The sequence below is a fragment of the Onychostoma macrolepis genome, chromosome 06, assembly GCF_012432095.1.
Source record: "Onychostoma macrolepis isolate SWU-2019 chromosome 06, ASM1243209v1, whole genome shotgun sequence".
Taxonomy (NCBI): Eukaryota; Metazoa; Chordata; class Actinopteri; order Cypriniformes; family Cyprinidae; genus Onychostoma; species Onychostoma macrolepis.
The window spans coordinates 30796539-30815438 of record NC_081160.1 but is presented as its reverse complement, the minus strand read 5'-3'; the positions used below and the strand labels follow the sequence as shown (position 1 = coordinate 30815438).

The window sequence follows — 18900 nt, the reverse complement described above, 5'->3', positions numbered from 1 at the left end:
TAAAAGAAAACATACTGCTGTGAATGTTTTTTTCCTTTTAAACTTTACTCACTTTGAAAAGCACACGGTCCTGTTCAGACACGCGGATGTTGTCAGAGGGCGAAACTCCCTGCGCGCGAATCCCTCATTCATCGCTGATCTCTCCCGGCAGTGAGTCACGCCAAATCACGCACAGTCATCCTGTCTTTGTTCACGCTTGATCCAACTCACATCCATTGAAACTATCCGACTGAGACCAGGAGTCCCTCTTACACAGGCAACACCCCCGTCAAACACCCCCACCTCCCGGACAGCTGTAATCACATCCAGATGTAGAGCAGCGTCCAGCGAGAGCATTACTGCTGGACCTGATGAAGACGACCGACTGCTGCACTTACAGCCACTTACTGACTGAAGGACATTTCTATCAAACTTTCCACATATATGCACAACTCACATCCATTGAAACTATCCGTCTATACTATTACGAATACCAGTATTACTAGTAAACCTACTAATTATACCAAAATATACAAAATAATGCATTAAAACAGCATAACTCTTCATAATTATTCATGCATCACTCCATGGTAATACCACACTTTGTATATTTTGAGGTTTGTCGGAGTACCATATACTGTAAATCCCGGCACATGAATATTGTAATCATTCAGTATGGTGTGTGCACCACCATTTAAGAAATTCATACTTTTATTCATGCAAGGGTGCATTAAATTGATCAAAAGTGACAGTAAGGACATTTAGAATGTTACAAAAGATTCTACTGTATGTCAAATAAATGCTGTTTTTGAACTTTCTATTCATCAAAGAATCCAGAAAAAATGCATAATGGTTTCCACAAAAATATTAAGCAGCACAACTGTTTTCAACATTGATAATAATCAGAAATATTAGAATGATTTCTGAAGAATCACGTGACACTGAAGACTGGAGTAATGATGCTGAAAATTCAGCTTTGCATCACAAGAATAAATGACATTTTACAATATATATTCACATAGAAAACTTTTTAAAATTATACTCATATTTCACAATATTACAGTTATTTGCTGTATTTTAAATCAATTGGTGACTTTATATAAGAAATCTTACTTTTGAATGGTAGTGTATCAAATCAACATATCATGACTGAGCACAAGGGGAGTACCTTTATAATGCCTTACATATACAGTACAAGCTTCATGGAAAATGTTTTGAGCTTTTAGATTTACAACACCCTACATCTGCTGGTGAGATAAACTTCTGGCTCTGCGTCTGAACCAGCTGAAGACAGAAACTTTCCATGTCAGACCCCTAATGGTTGTTCCACATCGGTAAACTCACAGCGGAGGATTTGTACACATTTATCTCTGTTCACCTTTGATGTCAGAGCTTCTGCTTCATTCACGCCAGAGTCTGGCAGGGAAAAGACTCGACGAGTACCATGTGAGCATGAGAAGGACAGGGAAATGCAGGAATATATTAGCTGTGAGCGAGGTACTGAGTGAAATGAAGCTCGGATCGTTTTCTGTCATTCATTTCTTTCATGTGGTTCCAGTGGTGCCGAACCATGTCTACACATACACACAAACATATATATACCAAACACACTGTGTGTGGCCCGCGCTCTTTCAGCCACGAGGTTACGCATGCATATCATCTCTAAACAGGGATAATCATAACGTGTAAACAACATGTTTCCGCAAATAGCAAACGGATGCATCTTTATAGCCCTATTAATGTATTTTAAGGCTTAATTTTAAGACATTAAATCTAAAAAGAAATGCATTTAAATCCATGCTGTATAAAAATGTGCATGCTCATAATTTTTCATCACAATGCAATACCTTTAAGAATGAGTGCAAAACTCAAATTCAGAAAAGTCTGTTTTAGAGACTGTTATGTTATGGAAGTGAAATGGGTTGTAAATGCTGTTTTAGTCAAATAAAATCTACAGTTTATAAAAAACCTACGTGCATTAACTATTTATTTCTGTTGTTTGGCATTGCGATAAACACATAACGTCACTACATCAGGCCACTTGTGCAACAAGCTTCTAAAGACACAATAATTGGACTCTGGGATTCAGACCAATGCAGTGCATGAATAACACATTCACTTTTATACCCTCATGTCAGGAATACATTTCAACAATTATTAAATGAAGATTTCAGTCAAACTATAAATCAAATTACTTCAATCCTATCAAACTGCTTTTGCACGAACAAATGCTCCATGCACATGTTACTGTGTTGGAAATTGACTGACTTTAATGTAACAAAGTGCTTTAGAGAGTCTTTTACACAAAGCATCTGTTAGATCAAGATGTAAGGTGGTGAGTTATGTTCACAGAACTGGAAACAAATTATGTGAATGTCTCAAACCACAATACAGCAGCTCAAGCCTGAAACGTTAATAAAAGGGATAAACACTTTCCATGCACTTGCTCAGAAGAAAACTTCATTGCCCAGGAGACGTCTCAGTTATGAATCATTTAGGCATCAACTTCATCTCAAACGGTTCTCCTAGAATGTTTTTAGTAATAAAATATCCACAAATGAGTCAATAGACAATAGAATAAAGTGTATAGAGCTATAAAATGAACATGGATAGCTGATCAGATCATTTGCTCTGGGAAGAAATTGACGAGAAATCTCCGAGTTCATATTAGGATCTCTGATTTAGAGCGCACAGTTTTGTATTTCTGCAAATCTGAGTACATAGATCTCTCTTCTGAAACATAGACTGCTTTATTTGAAAAACATGAGAACTAAAGGAATAGATCACACAAAAATTTACTCACCCTCAGGCAAAGATGTAGATGAGTTTGATTCTTCGTGGGAACAGATTTGGAGAAATTCCATCACTTGCCCACCAATGGATCCTCTGCAGTGAATGGGTGCCGTCAGAATGAGAGTCCAAACAGCTGATAAAAACATCAGAATAATCCACAAGCAATCCACACCCCTCCAGTCCATCAGTTAATGTTTTGTGAAGCCAAAAGCTACGTGTTTGTAAGAAACAAATTCAACACTGAGGTGTTTTTAACTTCAGACTGATACTTTTGGCTAAAAGTAGCCAGTCTTTCACGTGAGGAAGCGTTATTATGGATTATGGACTGGTATTTTAGCAGGAAGCAACAGTTTTAAGTTAAAAACATCTTAATGATGGATTTGTTTCTTACAAACACACAGCTTTTGGCTTCACAAGATGTCAACTGATGCACTGGAGTGGTGTGGATTATTGTGATGTTTTGATCAGCTGTTTGGACTCTCATTCTGACGGCACCCATTCACTGCAGAGGATCTACTGGTGAGCAAGCGATGGAATGCTACATTTCTATAAATCTGATGAAGAAACAAACTCATCTACATCTTGGATGGCCTGAGGGTAAATATTCAGCAAATTATTATTATTTTTTTTAGTGAACTATTCCTTTTAAAAAAGTCTCCATATCATTTCATTTGAAATGAAGGAACTGAAATTAAGATACTAAATATAAATATCTTTTGGTATCTCTGCATAGAGATAAAACCTTTCTTTACTTATTTGCTTGTCAATGCACAGCACACAGATCTGCACCACCACAGCAGAAACCTAATAATAGCGATATTTCACTGACACCCACGTGAGACTCCCACAGCAGAGAGAAGCTGTTATATTTCACCGACAGGTGTGTCCCACACATGCATTTCACATGCTTCTGTGCTTTTCCATGTTTTAAAATCTCATTTGCTTGGCATTTCACATCTTGAAAAATAAAAATGACACACATGCTAAACTAAAGGCTTCTGCAGTTACAGTATGTCTCCAGCAGGGGTCACAACATGTGAAGTAAGACCTCGTCACACCCTCTGCTACGGGCACAGAGATGTCTGTCCTGCACACGGCTGATGCAGAAGAGTTTCTGCAGGACGTCACTGACGCGTCCAGCATTCAGCCTGACCACACATTGAGAGTGTGTATGTAATGGGAGTCTTAGAATAATATCCCTCAAGACCCCAGACACCTCTCCAGATGTTCTTACGGTGTGTTTATTTGTTTGGAGGACAGCTGATGTCCACATGCTCAGAAAACTGGTCATCTTTCCTCCTGTGGTTAATGGATTGCATCCTGTGAAATCTTCTTGTGAATGAGGCCTTGAAAACCTCCAAAACTACACACTTAAACACAAACTGCAAATCCTGTGTTGCAGAGATACCTGCGTGTCTAGAATTTTTTATAAATTTAATAAATTAGTAGTTGTGATTGCCAGAACAAGATTTCAGCAAACAACAAAAATTATCCAATGCACATAATAACAAAAAGAAACTTTTTAAATGTAATGCAATGCTCTTTTCCTCGTAGATAATACTGTGATCAAGCCTGTCCTCAAAAAATATATTAACAATATTTTACCATAAACTTGCATTTGTATTGTTTTTACAAACTTTGTATTGTTAAATATTAATGTAAATAATACAGTTACATTTTTTTCATAAAGTATAAAGTGATTCCTATTTTTACTTTTAGAAAAATATTATATTGTTATTATTATAATAAATATTTTTATATTTTATTATGACATCTATTGTTTTGTTAAATATAACTGAAGTAATACAATTATTATATATAATTAAATTATTATAATATAATTATTTTTGCTTTTTAAATATCATTCTATTATTATTAATATTATTATAAATATTTTCATATTTTTTCCATGACAAGCATTGTCTTTTAAATATATTTTTAATAATAATGAAAAACAATAAAATAATGAAAACAACAACATTTTTAAATAATATTTTATACTAAAACTTCATGTATTGTCCAAATATAATTTTTGATAAGGTAACACTGTAGCATTTCTACATTATTTTCAGTTAAATTATTCTTTTTTTTCTTTTTTTTACAGTATTTATTTTCCATAGTTGTTTAGAATAAACTATCAGTAAATCCACATTTATTATATACTTTCATTATGTTACATTACATTTATGCATTTAGCATATGCTTTTATCAAAAGCGACTTACAAAAGGAACAAAGCAATGAAAGAGCTGACAATAATTGTAACACACAATGCCAGGTTTATTAGACAACTAGATTGGAAACAAGCTGGAGAAGGGAAGAAATTCAGAGATGTGTTTTACTCCTCATTTTAATAACCATTTATGTTACAACCACAATGCAGTCTGCAGATGTGCAAAATAACTTCCCTGATGTAATTTGCACTCCTAATGCCTCGTGAAAACCCTGCCTGAAAAGAAACAGGAAGAAAGCTGATGCTGAACTGATTGCTAGCACATCCACAATCAATGGCATGCAGCCGTTCATCAGCAGCCATTTTCCATCTGCAGTCACACACACGGTTTCACTGGGTCACCGAGAGTCAGGCTGATGGGGGTTACCATGGCAACACATCCCAGCCCATGCACCGCCGCCGCTGCTGCATGTTCACAGACAACCAGACAAAGATATTCCTTAACCCTTTCAGATATTTTAGTGCAGATATCTTATAGTAAAGATAAGAAACCTGAAAATAAAAACTAAACCTAATATTAATTATTAACATTTTTACCCAGTGGCTGATAAAAATAAGTGAAAAATCCCTTTTCAGAAAGGATAATCTATATTATCCTATATTAACACATATACAAATATGTAAACAACCACCTAACAATGCCCTTAAAACCACCCAGAATACCCTAGCAACCACATAGCAACACCCTAGCAACCCTGAATACCATAGCAACAACTTAGCAACCACCCAGAATGTAATAGCAACCACATAGCAACACCTTTGCGACCCTGAATAACAAAGCAACAACATAGCAACCACCCAAAATACTATAGCAACCACTACTCCCAGTCTCTTCAGGAAATGAAAAATGTCAATCCTAGCAACCACCTAGAACACCTTAGCAACCAATCTAACAACATCCTTACAACCACCCAGAATACCATAGCAACCACATAGCAACACCCTAGCAACCACCCAGAAAACCATAACAACCACAGAGCATCCACCTAGAATGCCATAGCAACCACATAGCAACACAGTAGCAACTACCCAAAAAACCATAGCGACCACAGAGCATCCACCTAGAATACCATAGCAACCACATAGCAACACCCTAGCAACCAGCAACATGGGCAAACACTACACACATTCTCTTTAGGAAATAAAAACATCTATCGATCTTGGCAACCACGTAGAACACCTTAGCAAACAATTTAAGAGCACCCTTACAACTACCCAAAATATCCTAGCAACCACACAGAATACCATAGCAACACCCTAGCAACCAGCCACATGTGCAAACACTACTCACAATCTCTTTAGGAAATGAAAAATCTATTGATCCAGTCATTATTTCCATGTGCCAGCTCTGGTAAATACATGATTCCGGGTGGGCTGCATGTTGTTGTTGTTGTTGTGAGTATTATAAATCATCAGTTCATTAACTGCCAAACGAATGGCTCTCTTTCAGTCTCTGAAATGTCAGATAGACGTATTGAGGTCAAGCTGCTCAGCTTGTGATCTTTCAGCATTTCGGAGCACTGACCCATCAGTGACAGTGTAACAGGAATATCAGCACTGGAATGGTCCTCTCGTATGAATGTATAAATGGTCAAGTTTTAGGGTGAAATATGAGAGCGTAATATCTGTGCCACAGGGACATATGGAGACCAGAACATGGAACAGCACTCAGACCTCAGAACATGAGATCATACAAAGAAGGTTAAAGTAACCTTCGTAAGCTTTATTTGCAGTGTCATAATGTGCAAGAGTGAATGCCATATATATATATATATATATATATATCTAAATAAATAAATATAAGGCATACAAACTGAAGCATATTAAGATATTCTGCATTTGGGAGCCAATTATTTCAGCAGTTAAGCACATTTTACCATGAAATTGCCATTAATGAAATGCATCTTTATGATTTACTTTCATTTTGTACTAAATGATATATATAGCACGATTATAAATTGTTCATTTAAACTGATTCAACATAAATAAAAATACTACCATGTAAATATTTATTTTATATTAAAATACATCTATTTTTACTTTGATTAATTATTGACTTTATTAATGATACATTTAAAATAATAATTACATATAAAATATACAATATAATTTAGTACTTACATTTTTCTACTTACAGAAATTAGATTTTTAATTTAATAATTAAATATTATTTTATATAGTAATTAATATATAATATTTACATAATAATAAATAATTATAATAATTTATACATCATTTTAAATGTAATTTTATATATAATATATACAATACAATACATACACATTTTATAATATAATATAATAATTATTTGCCTCGCAGAAATTATTTCCATTAGCAAGAGTGAGAGTGTGTTTAATTGTCCTAATGCTGGTCTTAATGCTGGGAAAACATGCTACTTGTCCTAAAAACATAGCGCTTGAAAATCAGTAAATCTCTTTGCATTACCATTAAAGATCCGGGATGAGTTTGACCATGAATAGGAACAGAACGGGTCACTATACAATGACACTCTCAGGGGACAAAGGCACACAGCAACAGCCGCCAACATGCGCTCGCCTCAGGCCAGACGCAATCAATACACGCTGTTTGTCTAACTACAGTCTTAGCTTTTTGCCTATACTTGTAAACTGAGCACAAACTGAGGGAACAGCAAACTTCAGCAGCTGACTTCCAAACCAGCTCTTAGCTATGATTACTTTATCTTGCAAAAGTGAATATACTGTCATCTTCCAGCTCAGCTCATGCAAATGTGATGTGTGCTAAACTGTGCTATTTTCTCCACTTTTCTTGATACAAACCTCCAACCTAATCACATCCCTTCTGTTGTCTTGTATCGTAATCAATCATTTCACATGCATATCAATAGTACCATGATATTAACGTGTATTCACATGCACACTCACAACACTACAAGAACATGGAATCGTTCGTATGCGACTGAAGCGTCTGTGAGGGAAAACCTCACCTTTCCCTCCATCTCCTCATCAGTTTATCTCCATGGTTACCACATCCAGACTCGTCTTCACTGAATTAACTCGTGCAGTTCTTCTGCTCAAATCACCAGCATGCCACTAGCTGTCAAAAGCTACAAGAATCAGCTTAAGGCATGTAGTATAAACACGCTCAAAAAAGAGAATAACACTCACTGAGCTTAATTAAATTCAGGAGAACTTTTCCATGTAATTAAATAAAGAAATCAATCAGTAAACAAAACAATCAGTCTGAGCAGATTTGTTTTAGTCTTGCTGTTCAACATTAAATTCATTTAGTTACACTTAGATGCGATGAACATGAGAAGGACTGTTTTGATGCTACTGGACACATTAGTAACCATCTCAATGGTTTTTAGAAACTTTTGGAAGGAATTTTTATTTTTTGCAAATTTTTACGGTCAGATTTTAAGAAAAAAAAAATTATATTAGGAGTAACTATGTTAACTAAGTTCAAGTAAGTAGAATTAGGTGAATACATACATCATTTTGATATTACTTAATTTCAAGGCAATTTCTTACATAAAATAACACTCAAAATAGCACATTTCCATTCCCAATTCAGTCTTATGCAAAGTATGCTGGGAATGCAGTTTCAGTTAAAGCATTAAAATGATTCATGTAGTCCCAACATAAACTTTATTTTTTATATATTTAAATATTAAGTGCTCAGCAATTGTGTTACTTTAGCTTATTTTAATCACGTAAATTGAACAAGCAGAAAAAATGAGGAAAATTCTTATAATTTCAGACTTTTGTGTTAGAGGACAAATGGACTTTTCCATGCAATTTGCAAAAATATAAAAAGAAAATTCAGGAAAAAATGAGTATTAATGTGAAAACATTATGGTAGCTTGTTAAGAGAATACAAAACCTGTAAAAAAAATGTATAATTCCTTGTTTTTTGTGTTATTTTTGTTTTGTTATATTTTTCTACTTTGAGTCTTAAATATCATATTGTATTGTATATTTTAGTGTTTGACAAGATACAATAAAGGTTTTAGTTTTTTTTTTTTTACCTGACTCTTTAGAGTTTTTCATAGTGTTGATTTTGGGCAAATTGCATTGAAAACAATAGGGGTCAATATGACTCCAACACACAAGTCATAACATTTGTACAGCCTATCCAAAACACATCCATGTGTCGAAGCTTTGCATGCACATTCATGATCCTAAATGAAAAATACCCTCAAAATTTCAAGAAGAAATAAACCATTTAACCACTATTACGAGCAGTTTGAAAAAAAAAGGGTGGGTCAAACTGACTCCAACACAACAGGAGGGATAAATCTGGCCCAATTATGTAAGCCACAGCTCCTCCAATTGACCCCAAGCTCTCTGATGATCTGTATTGTTGAGGGCTGTTCTCTTATGTAAGTTTCTCTCGCTCTCTTTCCTCTCTGCATTGAAGCGTCAGTAGAAAGTGAGAACGAGGGCTGGGTTTGATCACCCCACCGTCATGCGGCACTCGCTAAATCCCTCTGCATGAGCCTCCCAGATAAAGCCCAGATTCACGCCCAGGAGAACTGGCCTGGATTTCATCATCTCACTACACGTGCGATGTGTGTATTCGGGGGTGTGTGACCCAGCAGCGAGCTGTGCTGATAACTTCAAACTCTCTGCTGAAAAAGAGGAATTAGAAAGACAATCGAGGCCAGTAAAGGAGTGGCTATCGTCCTCAAATCTGGAGGTGACTGAGTTCAGATCAGACACCTGCTGTCACACTCCCGCTGCTGCATGCTGACCGGGTCCAAGAGGAACACAAGGTCACTATGGCATGCAAATTACAATGAAATCATTGAGCTATATGAATAATCTGAGACCTGGCAGATGGCTCGACCTTGCAAAAGGACACGGATGGAGACTGGGTGCTATAGCTGTACAGAAAAAATTTGGATTTGGAGACAATTCAAAAGGGGAAGTGAAGGTGTCAACATGTACTCTGATATATAACACCATGAATGAATGAAATCTTTATAATTTTAGGTTGCTGATTTTAAAAATTGTGGCACTCTACTAGTCAAACTTTCTCACAAAATATGATGCATGATCACAGTCAAGATCACAACTGTGTATTTATGAGTACTGTTTTTTTGTTGCTTCTCATTTGCATAAAGCTGAGAATTTCTCTTTTTGATGCTCACAACACCTCCTCCACAGTCAATCCCACAATCTCCCACACTTACTAATCAATATTACTGAACTGAACCAAGAGTGACAGTCAACATACACTGTTGTTTAAAAGTTTAGGGTCAGAAGATTTAAAAATAAATAAATAAATGTATACTTTTATCCAGTAAGGATGCATAAAACTGATCAAAAGTGACATAATGTAACAAAAGATTTCTATTTTGAAATAAATGCTGTTCTTTTGAACTTTCTATTCATCAAATAATCCAAACAAAGGTGAGTTTCCACAAAAGTATTGGACTGTTATAACAATCAGAAATGTTTCTTGAGCAGCAAATCAGCATATAAGAATGATTTCTGAAGGAACAGGTGACACTTTTTTAATTTTTTTTTAAATATATTCACATTGAAAACAGTTATTTTAAACTGTAAAAGTAGTATTTCACAATATTACTTTTTTACTGTATTTTTAATCAAATAAATGCAGCCTTGGTGAGCATTAGAGACTTCTGTCAAAAACATTTAAAAAACCGTACTAACCCCAAACTTTGTAGTCTATACAGATTTCACAGCTGCAGCAAACAACCAAAGCAATGAGCCCCAACTACATAAGTTTTATACATTTTAGACCATCCTTTTTAAATGTCTGAGGACCCTGTAGTAATGTCATGAAGCTGTGCCAGGACCAGGAGGCATTTCATCATTCAGCGCATCTCTGCAGGCCTCTCTGGTAATGTGGATAATCAGCATGACCCCTCTTTGATGCACAGCTCACTGTTGACTTTTTAATCTAGTGTACTTACAGTCATACTGCATCTCCTGGTACCATTCATGACATTATTAACACATTATGAATGTCTTCATAAAGCCTTCCAGTTCACTCTTACGAATAAAGGTTCTTCACTGGCACTGATGGTTCCATAGAGAACCTCTAACATCCATGGAACATTTCAAGTTTCATTATAATGGAAAAAAGGTTCTTTAGATGTTTAAAATGTTCTTTAAACTTAAGAAAAAAATGGTTCTTTTTAAGAACATTTTACTGAAAACCAAAAATGGTTCCAAAAGTAAAGGTTCTATATTAGCATCAATGGTTCCATGAAGAATATTTAACACCCATGGAACCATTCCACTGCACAAAAGGTTCTTTATAGTAGGAAAAGTTTAAAATGTTCTTCAAAATTGAGGAACAAATGGTTCTCTAAAGAACTGTTCACTGGAAAGTTCTTTTGGAACCCAAAACCATTCTTCTATTTCATCACTACAAAAACCTCCTTTTAGAAGCTTTATTTTTAAGAGTGTAGTAGCATCATCTTTTTCAACTTTCCTTTCTAAAAGGCTGGAGATATTTAGCACTCACCCATTGGCCAGATTGTCATCGTCATCGTCGTCATTAAGGCTCTTGCAAAGTACATCAGAATCACTCAGGTAACCAGACTTGAGGTCGCTGTCTCTGGCGTCCAGGCCTTCGATGAACTCGCTGCGTGACGTGTGGCTGAGGCGGCTGGAGCAGCGGGCAGGCATGGTGTGAGAGGTGTACTGAGACGAGGCCTTGGTGCCCGACACATAGCTGCTGCCCGTTGAGGAGGGAGCGTCGCCGGCTTGCAGACGAGGACTGGACTGTCCGTGGCGCCAGGAGAGAGGAGAGGAACGGTTGGAGAGGCTGGAGATGCTACGAGCGTTGGTTTCATCGCTGTCGTAGCAGACGCTGCTGTCCAGACAACTGCAGATAGAAAGAGAGGGTTACTGATGCATGTAAAACACAACATAATAGGGTTGTTGAACCATAGGAACTCGTGACCTACTAAAGAAAAAGATGCATCTGTGGGAGAATTCATCTGTTGAGGATGAAGATTGCATAACCAGATGCACCAGCTCAAATGAATAACATAACAGCTTCCTTTACCACATGGACATGGAAGAGCTATTTTTATGCACTTCTCTCAGGATAATTCATCAGACAGCTGAGAAATGCCAGAAATTGCACACTTGTGGGTTGAAATATTTGATGCACTCGAGGCATAAAGAGCACACAAACACACTGGCATTGGGTTATTCGGTTAGTGTCACCCAGCTGAAGGAGGATTATTTGGTCTGTTATTCTTGCAAATGAGTCGCTTGGTCAATGTAACTTGGTTGCCAGCAGGTCTGTTAATAATTTCTATCTGTTGTCGATGGGCTATTTTAGGACTGAGTGATTTGGGAAAAACGAATTACTAAATTATTAAATTATTTGGAATAAACTAATGGAATAAACTCATTTTTTAAAAAGAGCTTGCTGCGCTTGTTTTTAGAGCTACACAATTTGGCCAATACAATTACATAAAATAATTATTATAATGATGATGATGTACTATAAAATAAAAATGTGACACTTAGCTTTCATTTTGGCAAAAAAATAAATAAAATGAAAAAATAAATATATACTGCAAGGAGCCCTAAAAACTTCTTTGTTGCAGTGTACCTCATACTTTTTTTATTTTATTTAATTTTTTTTATATATATAATTTTGCTCTGTTGTCGATGGACTATGGGCTGAATGATTTGGGGAAGAAAAAAATCATATTGCAATTTGTTTTTGATAAATATGACATTAAAATGCAATTTTAAAGGACCTTCAGGTTTGCTTTGCTTGTTTGTAAGGTTGCATAAATTGGCCAATAAAATTCTACTTATTAAAAATCCTAATTATTATTATTATTATTATTATTATTAAAATACACATATTACAATGAGAAATATATTATTGAAATAATACTATTGTAATGTAAAAAAAAAAAGTATTTAATAAAATATTAACATTAAAAATAAATTATTATTGTAATAATACTACTGTACTACTAATGTAATTCAGTATCTAATAAAAATAATAATGTATTTTTATAGTACAAAAATGTGATGCTTGCTTCTTAATTTCATTAAATTAACCAAACATTAAATCACCACTTGTTTATTTGTGTTGGCATTGGCAAGAGGTTTAGGAAGGCTTCACATTACACATAGTAAAAAGCGATTTTATTTTGATTAATTGTTCAGTCCCAGGCTATTCAGTTGGTCCAACAATTGTATCAATGGAAAAACTAGTTGTCTTACTTAAATTTGTCATTTGCATGTATCTGAATACTATATCAGTTGAGCTGAATATAACATGGAATGAATGATCTGAACTCTGGATCCAGCAGCATTGCTGGCTCTCGTGGCAGCTGGCATTACCAGTGGAAGACCTGGATTGGCGATAAAGGACCACATGGGAGTTTCTAGACAGAATAAATGTTTCATTTCTCAGTATTTTCAAAAAACATCTGAAAATAACACACATACAGCCTCGTTTCACTACACTGGACCTTTCATAGCGACGGCGCAGCCACTCCCAAACCTCATGAGCTGCTTTTCCATTCGCTTTCAGTGCCACATCACATCCTACATGAAGCCAAAGCAAAGGTCCTGCTCTCTCCACGTCGCACACTATGTGGCAAGAACATTTATAGAGTTTTTCTCATTACTAAAATCAACAATGACTGTAATGGCAAAAGCAGACTTTACATTTCTACAATGCAAAATTCACTGCCATGATACCATAATGTTGTGAGTGGTTGCCAAGGCATTGTATACAGTTGCTAAGGTGTTCTCTGAGTGATTGCTTGTGCATTGCTATGCAGATGTTAGGATGCAACGAGATGGTTCAGGTCTGTTCAGGTCTAAATAACTGACTATAATAAATAAATAAATAAATATATATATTTTATAGTACAACTAAAATTACAATACTTATTTTTTTCCCCAAACATTAAATCATTTATATATATATATATATATATATATATATATATATATATATATATTTATATACACACACATACATACACACATATACACACAAGAAGAAAAGAAGAACACTAAAAATAATTTAAAAACTGGCAAACGCACACAAAATTACTAACATTTTATGTAAATTTAAATTGAAACAAAATCTAAAAATAAAAACTAATTCAAAATCTTAATATGAACTATTATAGTACATCAATGATGCTAAAAAAAAAACCACTGTGCTGTTGCGGGTTTTGATTAAAAACTCATCACACATCATCATTACGGAAACATGCTGAACTAATAAAACGCTTGTTTGTGAACGCATACACATCACAAACAGTTTTCCCAAACAAACACAACATATGAGAACTTAAAAGCGTCCATGTGGTTCAGTAATTAGCTAATCACATTTTCCAATTCAAGTGCACATCTTGACAGAATCCAGATACGACCAGCAGGTGTATAATGTGAATCGACACGATCAGAAAGATCAAACAGCGCACCTCTATTTTGAGTCGTATTAGGTCATGCGTCTCCATGTTTTGAAGTATCCCGTTACAGAAAAGCTCATTATGCACACATACATCAGTGTGGCTGTGAATCTGTGGGTTGAGAGTGGTTAATCTGGTATGAATCATTTTTACGCCTGCGCCATCAAGTCTTTGGAAGCTCATCAGTCTTATACAAGTGCTGCTTTTAAAATGGAGGCAGCATTAGCTGCAGGTCTCAAGCGTGATATATGTCTACAACAAAAGTCTTCCGCTCAGAAACTTAGTAGAGTAGTGAATGGTTAGCCTGCAGGGAAAGGTTTGATGTTAGGAGGAAGGACAGGTTGAGATCTCTAGGGGCAAAACTCAGGAAGGTACTGAGATCAAAGTTAGCATAATTGCTAGGCTAAGCACATCTAATGTAGCACACCTGTGGGGAAGGAAAATCCGTTCATCGGGAAGTAGCATAGCATCTAGCTTATTCTGTAACTTGCACAAACATTTTGTAATAAATATATATATATACACACACACACACACACAACACACATATACTGATATACACACACACACACACACACACACACACACATATATATATATATATACACACACACACACACACACATATACATATATATATATATATATATATACATACATATACATATATATCTATATACACACACACACATATATATATGTGTGTGTGTATATATATACACATATATGTATGTATACATATCTATACATATATATATGTATGTATTAGTGCTGTCAAACGATTCATGCGTGTGTACTGTGTATGTTTATTATGTTTATATAAATACACACACATGCATGTATATATTTAAGAAAAATATGTTATGTTTAAATATATTTATATATGACATAAATTCTATGAATATAAATATTTACATGTATTTACATTTATATATTTACAAAATGTATGTGTGTGTATTTATATATGCATAATAAATATACACAGTACACACACATATATTATGTAAACAAATACTTTTATTTTGGATGCGATTAATCATTTGACAGCACTATATATATGAGATATACTGTATACATACACAATAAAAAATTATCAGCTTTAAGCAACCACATAGAAACATTCTAAAACCCACTCAGAGCAACCTGGTAACCTCGCAAAACACCTTAGCAAAGTGAAAGCAAGTTCTACATTGATAAGCACCATTCATTTTTTCAGAAAATGTAAAAGTCCGGTTGTGTATTGCTGTATATCTGACTGTGCAAAGCCTGGAGTCCAGATGATTTCTGCGTGTGTTTGTTATTATTCATTGATGGAAAGTGTTTCATTGTGTATTTGTGAATGTGGCAGCCAGGTGTTTGAACGACTGAAGTGGCAACTCTCCCAAAAGACGTGGGAGGCTGAATGGTTGTGGAAAAAGTAATCGTTTGTGTATAATGTAAAGCCTTGTTTATATTCATGCTCTTTTGTGACACAAATGTGCGTGAAGATTGTTTCCAAAGAACATTGTGCTGCTTTCTCCCAGATTTACGATTCATTGAAAAGCAGCAGTTCGCATCCTCGTGAATTAGTTTGGCTGTGATTTTTCATGCCATAAACATGTGCTGGTTCTCACTCACCTCTGGCTGAGCTGAGTCCCTCGCAGGCTGGACATGGTTTCCTCCAGGTTCTGTCTGAGATCCAGAACATTCTGAACCGTCCGTTTCCTTTGAGATTCGGGATCTGCACACATAACGAACAATCAATATGCAACGTACAGTAATGCCGAGTTCACACTGCATGATTTTCAAAGTCATCGGATCACCATTGTTTTCACACTGCATGACTATCTGGGGTAGCAGGCAGTCGCTGCTGTGTTCACATTGCATGATGGATCGGCGACAAGAGATTACACACTGCATGACTTTACAAAAGGAAGAATCGCCGACTGCTCTGTCTGATCCGCAAACTACAGCCAAACGCACATGAGAAGCAAGATCACGCTGATGTTATGGTCTATAAGTCCTCCACGAACACACAATAATTAACAAAGATGACTTCCTTTTTAACAACATACTTCTGCTGGGAAAACTTTATTTATTGAAACAAATGTTTTGTGCATTTTTTATAATGAGTTTATTTCTAGCCTACAAAAGCCCTCAAAATGATGAAAAATAAAAATGCAATAAATCTTTTGTCCTTTATAGAAGAATATTATTTACAGGAAAAACCCTAACGCCTGTTTCACACTGCACGCGTATGCGTTTCTTGCGCGCAGCTGAACCGCGGCGTGTATTGTCATGTTTCCCAGCATTCTGTGTGCCACGTGCTTTGATGTATGATACGGCCAGCATACTCTGCTGCGATGCGACCGTGTCCCCCTCCCATCGGTCCCACACACATATGTAAATAACATGCTGTATATAGGTAGTTTACATGATAAAAAGTCATCTTAAAGTTAACAAATGCCTCTAGTTTTATTAATGTAACAGACCTTTGAAGTTTGGGCAAAAACTCGTGGATGTGATGTGTTTTTGTTTATTTTATTTTTTCATATGGTGATTGTGAAACACGTAACACCTCGCTTACATGATTTTATGGTGACATTTGTTATTTTTCATGTTAATCCGGTCAATATTGATCAAGAACAATACACTGTGGCTTTAATTCAGCGTAAGAGGCGCAGCAAAAATAGACTCGACGCCGAAATGATCGCGGCACTGCTGCTCACGCAACGCACCTGCTTGACGCTTGAATGCACTCATTTGTTAACATGCATGCTGAAAATGAAAATATGTTTGTGTGTGTGTATATATATATTTTATTAGGCATATATACAGTAGGCATCTATATAGCCTATATATCTTCTTGTACCTGTTCTGTATATTCTAACGCAAAAATGTACTGATATTGCCAAGTTGTTTGTACAGTGCTGTTTGAAAGTTTGTGAACCCTTTAGAATTTTCTATATTTCTGCATAAATATGACCCAAAACATCATCAGATTTTCATATAAGTCCTGAAAGTAGACAAAGAGAACCCAATCAAACAAGTTACATATCTGTGTGTTGCAAAAGTATGTGAATCTCTTGGATTAGCAGTGAATTTAAAGGTGAAATTAGAGTCTATCTGTGCAGAGGTGTTTTCAGTCGGTGCAATGACTATCAAATGTCTGTACGTGACCCGTTTTATTCAAAGAACAGGGATCTATCAAAGTCTGATCATGTTTGTGGAAGTGAATCATGTCACGAACAAAGAGGATTACTGAGGACCTCGGAAAAAGAGTTGATGTTGCTCATCAGGCTAGAAAAGGTTACAAAACCATCTCTAAAGAGTTTGGACTCCACAAATCAACAGATTGTGTACAAATGGAGGAAATTCAAGACCACTGTTACCTTCCCGAGAAGCGGTCGACCAACAAAGATCACTCCAAAGCAGAACGCGTAATAGTCTGCGAGGATGCAAAAGTTCCCAGGGTAACATCTAAGCAACTAAAGGCCTTTCTCACATTGGCTAATGTTCATGAGCCCACCATCAGGAGAACACTGAGCAACCATGGTGTGCATGACAGAGCTGCAAGAAGAAAGCCACTGCTCTCCAAAAATAAAATTGCTTGCTAAAGATCATGTGGACAAGCCAGAGGACTATTGGAGAAAGGTTTAATGGATGGATGAATCCAAAATAACTTATTGGTTTAAATGAGAAGCTGTTATGAACACACTGCATTCCAGCTTCAGAATCTTATCCCATCTGTGAAACACGGTGGAGGTAGTGTCATGGCTTGGGCCTGTTTTGCTGGATCTTGGCCAGGACAGCCTGCCATCATTGATGGAACAATGAATTCTGAATTATACCAGCAAATTCTAAAGGAAAACGTCAGGATATCTGTTTAAGAACGTGGGTCATGCAGCAAGACAACAACTCCAAGCACACAAGTCATTCTACCAAAGAATGGTTAAAGAAGAACAAAGTTAATGTTTTGGAGCGGCTGAGTCAAAGTCCAGACCTTAATCCAATTAAAATGCTGTGGAAGGACCTAAGCAAGCAGCTCATCGGAGGAAACCCACCAACATCACAGAGTTTAAGTGCTTCTGCACTAAGGAATGGGCTAAAACTCCTACATGTTATTGTGCAGGACTGATCAGCATTTACAAGAAACTTTACCTTCAGTTACTGCAGCAAAAGGGGGTCACACCAGATACTGAAAGCAAAGATTCACATACTTTTGCAACGCACAGATATGTAACACTGGATCATTTTTCTCAATAAATAAATGACAAAGAAAATACTTTTCTCTCACTTGTTTGATTGGGTTCTCCTTGTCTACTTTCAGGACTTATATGAAAATCTGATGATGTTTTGGGTCATATTTATGCAGAAATATAGACAATTCTAAAGGGTTCACAAACTTTTAAGCAGCACTGTAAGTAATTGTTTAATAAAAAAGAAAGAAAAAAAGTCCTCCCCGAGCTTTCCTGTGCCCTGTATCTTGCTCTCTCA

At 36.0% G+C, this 18900-nt stretch overlaps 1 protein-coding gene across 4 annotated transcripts in view; it reads right to left on the bottom strand.

The window, feature by feature from the left end:
- The window catches only part of nav1b (neuron navigator 1b), an 88121-nt gene that overhangs the window by 42112 nt on the left and 27109 nt on the right, over positions 1-18900 (bottom strand). For all 4 annotated transcript variants that reach the window (XM_058779355.1, XM_058779356.1, XM_058779357.1 and 1 more), the window contains 2 exons: positions 16042-16144; positions 11484-11846 (listed from right to left, as the gene is read on the bottom strand). In XM_058779355.1, the coding sequence (XP_058635338.1) occupies positions 11484-11846; positions 16042-16144 (466 nt within the window). The remainder of the gene's footprint in view (positions 1-11483; positions 11847-16041; positions 16145-18900) is intronic.